This window comes from Cucurbita pepo, chromosome LG06 (genome assembly GCF_002806865.2).
Source record: "Cucurbita pepo subsp. pepo cultivar mu-cu-16 chromosome LG06, ASM280686v2, whole genome shotgun sequence".
Classification (NCBI taxonomy): domain Eukaryota; kingdom Viridiplantae; phylum Streptophyta; class Magnoliopsida; order Cucurbitales; family Cucurbitaceae; genus Cucurbita; species Cucurbita pepo.
In genome coordinates, this window is record NC_036643.1 from 5,920,178 (window position 1) to 5,927,460 (window position 7,283).

At 38.4% G+C, this 7,283-nt stretch overlaps 1 protein-coding gene across 3 annotated transcripts; it reads left to right on the forward strand.

The window, feature by feature from the left end:
• The first annotated feature begins 3,559 nt into the window (after positions 1 to 3,559).
• LOC111797495 (scarecrow-like protein 1) lies at positions 3,560 to 6,945 on the forward strand. 3 transcript variants are annotated; one of them, XM_023680504.1, is made up of 3 exons: positions 3,560 to 3,666; positions 3,787 to 3,890; positions 5,118 to 6,945. In XM_023680504.1, exon 3 carries the CDS (start codon positions 5,183 to 5,185, stop codon positions 6,833 to 6,835), a length of 1,653 nt encoding a protein of 550 aa, XP_023536272.1. In that variant the 5' UTR covers positions 3,560 to 3,666; positions 3,787 to 3,890; positions 5,118 to 5,182; the 3' UTR covers positions 6,836 to 6,945. The 3 variants fall into 3 exon arrangements, with proteins under 3 accessions (XP_023536272.1, XP_023536273.1, XP_023536274.1); XM_023680505.1 differs by having other exon boundaries at positions 3,564 to 3,666; positions 3,823 to 3,890; XM_023680506.1 differs by lacking the exon at positions 3,787 to 3,890 and having other exon boundaries at positions 3,566 to 3,666.
• Positions 6,946 to 7,283: the final 338 nt, after the last annotated feature.

A 7,283-nucleotide genomic window follows, 5' to 3' on the forward strand; every position in this document is an offset into this window, starting at 1 on the left:
CATAATTTTCAACAAATTAAATTTTAGCTTAACTTGAGCTGTCATATGAAGGCTTTATGGCTTTAAGGTCAAATGTGTTAAATGATGAGTACAAGTCATGCTATGATGAGGATATGACCTTCACATGGCTTATATGGTTTAGTCAATAAAGTTATGAGTATAAGTCCTAATGATCAACGTCGAAAGTATCCTAACGACATAACATGATCCAAATTCGATAACTCAGTGAATTAGTTTACCATAATTTTTTACTGTGTGACTTGTCGAGAAAAAACTAACTAGCTGTTCGTAGAGGCTTGTGGAAAACCCTAAAACTATTTACGAAATTATAGTGTCACGATCATGCTTGTCCAAGACATGTTTCTTGTAGCCACTTGCCAGATGTCTCAGTCATGTTTGTCCAAAACGTGTTGTCCATGGTCGCATGCCTGTTCCAAACCCACTTGCTTTCATGTTAGATTTGACATTTGCTATTATTGTTGTGTCAATACAGGAGTGTATGTGTGAAATCCCACATCGATTGGAAAGAGGAACGAGTGTTAGCGAAAACGCTGGGCCCGGAAAAGGGGTGGATTGTGAGATCCCACATCGGTTGGAGACAGGAACGAATTATTGTTTATAAGGGTGTGGAAACTTTTTTCTAACATACGTGTTTTAAAAACCTTGAGGTGAAATCCAAAAGAGAAAACCCAAAGAGGACAATATTTGTTAGTGGTGACTTAGGTTGTTACAGTATGACCGGTCACCAAACATATCTACACCCACGTAGGGCTAAAATGTCCTAAAATGTCCTAAAATGTGCTATACGGGATATGAATAGTTGTCAATTATTCCTAATCAACTTATATACTATCAAAAACGTTGTTACTTACTCGATTTTAGCTTATAACATAATTTTCTTTTAAATTGTTTTCAACATATTTCCTCACTCACCTTTTCTAAAACATTTCTCTCAAATGTGACCCGAGACTCGAGCTTAAGCTAATATTGTCCGCAAAGTCTGAATTTCACACGATAGTAATTCGTTGGGTTAGAATAAGTATAGCACAATCGTTGTTCTAGTGTCGCAAGAGCACGATTATGACATTAACTCCTATTCCCCATCTGATAGTGAGCGATGTCTATCCTTGATACGACGTGGAGGAACGTTCAAACTACAAATATTCGCTAAAGAATGTTACATATGTTTACTTTCACTAAAAAAATTCTTAAAATAATTACTATTAGACTAAAAATAATAATATCCTTACGTTTTTAATAAAAAAAACTATTATTATTTATTTTTAAAAAATATATTTGAATTTTCAAAATGGTTTCAGTATCCTTAAAAAAAATAAATGGACTAATATTACTTTCAAAATTTAATAGGTATTTTTTAAACATAGTACTAACGGTAATAATATTTTTTAAATATTTAAAAAAGTCGGTAGAATATCAATAAAAAAAATTTAAAACTTAATGGTATTTTTGAAATAAAATACTAATCGTAAGAATATCTATTAAAATATAAATAAAAATAATATTTTATTAGTATAAAAATTTTACACAGATATCAAAAGCATAATATTATCGAGTTACATAGATTTGCTGTAACGCTCTAGATCCACCGCTAGTAGATATTGTCTTTTTTGGACTTTCCATTTCAGGTTTTTCCTCAAGGCTTTAAAACGTGTCTACTAGAGGAAGGTTTCCACACCCTTATAAATGACGTTTTGTTCTCCTCTCCAACCAATGTGGGACATCACATTTGCATTGCCCTACCTAATTTGTTCGACCCGATCATACAAATCATTTAACCAAGTTCACAAGTATATGTAATGAATTGGCGCACTAAGCACATGTATATTATTGACATGTTCAAAGGTGTTTTTGGTCTTTTTAAGAACACACGTCTTTGAAAATTAAGTGGTAAAAGATGGAACGTCCGAAAATATTGACTTGGTTCAACTCACACTCTCTCTTTTTCTTCAATTCTTATGATTGAAGCGTTTCTTTCTTTTTCGATCTCGATCGTTGTAGCTGCGTGAGCGTCATATGTCCATAGTAAGTGTAATAGTTTAAGCACACCGCTAGCAGATATTGTCTTCTTTAGAGTTTCTCTTTCTGGCTTCCCCTTAGATTTCCACGTCCTTATAAAAAATGTTTCGTTCTCCTTTCCAAACGTGGAATCTCACAATCCACCCGTCTTTGGAGCCTAGTGTCACAATCACATTTTCTTGGTAGTACTGAGTGAGGCAAACCAACTTCGAATCACGTTGCCTACAGTCGGGTAACGTGTATTCAAACCTCGGGCCTAGAATTAAAGAGAAGATTTTAGAAAGCAAGGGAGAGAGGTTTTGAAAGCAAGAATGAGAGAGAAATTGAGTGGTGTTATATAGCATGCAAGCAAAAAGACAACAACGGCGGCTTAAACAATATATAACTTTTCGAGTAGGGAGAATTTGACAACTAATCGCATCCCCCTATAGTACATTTTGGGGCATTTCATGTTTACGAGACGTAGCCATGATATTGTCGAAACTTCATACTCTTAAAGAAAACAATAAAGAAATAATACAACATGAAAGCAATAAAAGAAAGCGGTAAAGTAGTACATGGCAAAGTGTTTCGACGTGTAACAGGCATGCGACCATGGACAACACGCCTTGGACAAACATGACCGTGACACCCAGCATCCTCGTTAGCACTCGTTCATCTCTCTAATTGATGTAGGATCTCATAATCCACCCTCGTTCAGGACCTTTTGTCTTTGCTCACACTCGTTCTTCTCTCCAATCGATGTGGGATCTCACAGTAAAACTTAAGAAGTATGATAGAGATACTCGATTTTTTCGATTTATGCGCTAAAATCTTATAGTTAATTATTCATTCTTTGATATTGATAATGGTTTTGCTAATTTTGTTTGTAACATAACATTAATATATTAATTTAAATTTGAACATTAAATTATTTTTATTTATAATATTTTATTTAAAATGTCACATCTATACATACTTTTAAAAAAATAATTTAATTAGCCACTCCACTTCATGCCATCTTAATAAGTCGTTATAGACTATATATTATACGAAACTCCAAGAAAAAAAAAATAATAATCGTTTTAAGCATATCCTTTAATTAGTTGACTTCACTGTTTAATTAATTTTTGTTAACGATCGACATATTACAATTCTAGATCAACCTAAGCTCGTTATCATATGTATTCTTACGTTATTTTAAAGTAAAAAATGAAAACATACACGTCAGAAATTCATACATGTTCATCAAAATAATCAAAAACTTATATTGATTCTCTTTTTAAAATCAATCAGTCTCTCACACTGCAACTTCTCTTGTTGGAGTTAGATATGCATACAACAATAAATATCGAGATGGTAAAGAACGTAAATCCGAAACATAGAGATAGATAATTACTACGATTCTGGTGCACGAAAATTAATTTGAATTTGAGGATGGAACTCAAAGAAGAACAAGGCACAATCCATCCATGGCGCGGGCGTCAGCATTATGTAGGCGTGATATGATATTTTCAATCATTTGTTTTTAGTGGGACAAAAATTGGAGTAGCCCCAAACCAATGCTTCCAAAAACCCCCAAACTAAATATCCCAATTGAACCCTCAAAATTACGACTCGAGAAATTTCTCAAAAGTTTCATATATTAAGGTGAGTTCTTCTACTTTTCTTCCACTTTTGAATTCCAGAAGATTGTCTCCCCCTTTTTCTCTTCTGGATTTTGTTCTTGGGTTTCCTTTTTTCTGATTCTGTTCGTTGATTTCGTTTTAGGGTTTTCGTTTTGATTTGTGGGTTCTCTCGATTTAGGTCGGATTTGAGGTTGATTTTGTTGATTTTGAGTGGTTTCAAGTGCTTTGAGGAGTGCCCTGTTTCAGGTACTTGTCTTGGATTCATTGGTTTTTCATATTCTTAGAACTGTTTGTTTTTATGCTCAAGATCTTGTTTCTTTTGCGATTCTGATTAGGGATTACTGCATGAACTTGTGGGCTAATTGTGAAGTAATCTTGTTTGTTATCTGAATTAATAGCTATCGCTTAACCAAATTGCTCTGGCTTCTTCATCGTGTTCATCGTGTTCATCGTGCTTTGAGGCATAGAATGATAACTTTGTTGTGTGAATCGGATTCTTTCTATTTCAATTTAGCTTTGTTTTGATATTGTTCTTTTTGGGCTTTCTCTTTCGAACTTGTCCTCAAGTTTTTACAACGCGTCTGCTAGGAAGAGGTTTTCGTTCTTCTTCCCAACCAATGTGGGATCTCACAATCCACGCCCTTCAGGACTCAACGTCCTGCACTTGTTCCCTTCTTCGATCGATGTAGGAACAATCCGCCTCCTTTCGGGGCCTAGCGTCCTTGTTGGCACACCGCCTCGCGTCCACCCCCTTTGGGGTTCAGCCTCCTCACTGGCACATTGTCGGGTGTTTGGCTCTGATATTATTTGTAACGGCCCAAGCCCATAGCTAGCAGATATTGTTCTCTTTGGGCTTTCCCTTTCGGACTTGCCCTCAAGTTTTTAAAACGCGTCTGCTAGAGAGAGGTTTTCGTTTTTCTTCCCAACTGATGTGGGATCTCACAATCCACGCCCTTCAGGGCTTAGCGTCCTCGGTGGCACTCGTTCCCTTTTCCAATCGATGTAGGAACAATCCACCTCCTTTTGGGACCTAGCGTCCTTGTTGGCACACCGCCTCATGTCCACCCCCTTTGGGGTTCAGCCTCCTCGGTGGCACATTTGGGTGTCTGGCTCTGATATCATTTGTAACGGCCCAAGCCCATAGCTAGCACGTGTTGTCCTCTTTGGGCTTTCCCTTTCGGACTTACCCCAAGGTTTTTAAAACGCGTCTGCTAGGGAGAGAGGCTTCCACACCTTATAAAGGGTGTTTCATTCTCCTCGCCAATCGATGTGGGATCTCACACCGAGCTTTGTTCTGTTCTATGAAATCTTTGCTCTGATTCTATATAATTAGTTGACTGATATGATCCTGTCTTTTGTGCTACAAGTTCATAAGGAAATGATTGAGAATTCGGATTGAATGGTCGATAGTTTAGTTCGATTTGTGGTTTGTTAGTGAGCTATGATTTATGGATACATGTTCTTTGTTTTCAGAGCTTCCAATCTATATGGTGTAAATTTGATCTTCCTGAAAAAGCATAGTTCGGACAAAGAAAACGATGTCGTTAGTCAGGCCATCTGATCTGTCTCCGTTATCATACGGAAGTCGCAAGCTCTACTCGTTGAACGGAACCAAGAATGCTCCTGACTTGTCTGCTCAAAGATTTGGCTCTGAAAAGCATAGGAGTGAGAGCTATGAGAAGTATTTCCTTGACTTCCCGATCGAAGAGCTATCGATTTCTGGCGTTTCGGGCATTTCTACCAATTCGTTTCACCCGAACGCTGCTTCGTATGGGCGAACCGATTCAGATTCAGCTTGCCTTGAGAGTACAAGTCCAGAACAGCTGGATTTTGAGGATGATCAAGTGAGACTGAAGTTGCAAGAATTGGAGAGGGACCTGTTGGGTGAACCTGATGCTGCTGATTACGATGTCGAGATGCTTGCAAATGGTCAAGCCATGGAAATCGATAGCGAATGGGCGAATTCGATTAAAGATGCACTGCTACACGACTCGCCAAACGAATCCTCGTCGACAGATTCTAATTTCAGTACAACTGGCAGCAACAAGGATGCATCTCAGATGTCTTCACAGAATCCTAGAGAAATGCTTTTAGAATGTGCTTTTGCCATCTCGGAAGACAACTTTGACGAAGCATCAGCCATGATCGAACAGCTCCGAGGTATGGTCTCGGTTCAGGGCGATCCCTCACAGAGGATTGCTGCGTATATGGTGGAAGGTCTTGCTGCTCGGTTGTTGGCATCAGGAAAATGTCTTTATAAAGCTTTGAGATGCAAAGAACCGCCTTCCTCGGACCGTCTCGCAGCTATGCAGATCCTTTTCGAGGTCTGCCCTTGTTTCAAATTCGGCTTTATGGCTGCAAATTGTGCCATTATCGAGGCAGCGAAAGATGAGAAGAGAATTCACATAATCGATTTCGACGTAAGTCAAGGAACTCAGTACATAAATTTGATTCAGATGCTAGCAACTCAGCCAGGGAAGCCACCACACTTGAGGTTAACAGGGGTCGATGATCCCGAATCAGTACATCGACCCGTTGGAGGTCTTAAACACATTGGACAAAGACTCGAGCAACTGGCAAAAGCGTTACGAGTTCCATTTGAATTTCAAGCAATTGCCTCGAACACTTCTGATGTCACTCCCTCGATGCTCGCCTCCTGCCACGGAGAAGCAGTCATAGTCAACTTCGCTTTTCTGCTTCACCACATGCCAGATGAAAGTGTCTCAACCGTAAATCTTCGAGACAAGCTTCTCCGAATGGTTAAGAACTTAAACCCGAAACTAGTAACAGTCGTCGAACAGGACATGAACACAAACACCACCCCATTCTTTTCAAGATTCGTCGAAACCTATAACTACTTTGCAGCTGTCTACGACACTCTCGATGCGACACTCCCAAGAGATAGTCAAGACCGAATCAATGTAGAGAGGCAATGCTTGGCGAAGGACATAGTCAACATCATAGCTTGTGAAGGTGAGGACAGAGTGGAGAGATACGAAGTGGCCGGGAAATGGCGGGCAAGAATGACGATGGCTGGGTTCAGTTCCTGTACGATGAGCCAAAACGTGACCGACCCGATTCGAAAGCTTATCGGGGAGTATTGCGAGAGATTGAAGATGTATGAAGAAATGGGCACAGTTCATTTTGGATGGGAAGAGAAAAGCTTGATTATAACTTCAACATGGAGGTAACAAATTGTATGATTTAATACTTTGTGGTTAATTTTGATGTATGTAATATATATTCCATTCTATTTCATAACTCTTAATTCAAAACCAAATCTTAGAATTCAAACTTATAAGTTTCACGGGTGATCTTTTAAATTGAGTTGAACTCGGTTTAAAAGTTGTTAATAAGGTAAGCTGTTCTTCTAATGAACGACCGTAAGGCTTATTTGAGTTGAAAAAATTTACAACTCGAATATTTGGGTACGGTCTAAAAAATGTTTCAACTCACAAACACCCTTAAATTGAACCTGTTCAGTTACTCTTTCAAGGATCACCTCACCTCGAAGAGTGGGATTTGAACCATGCCCTTTCAAACCAAAACTTCAGGCACCTTAGACCAACTCGGACATCTCAACTTTACTATTGGAAATTAATTCCTGCCATATTCGACTAAGCAAAAAAAAAAAAAAAA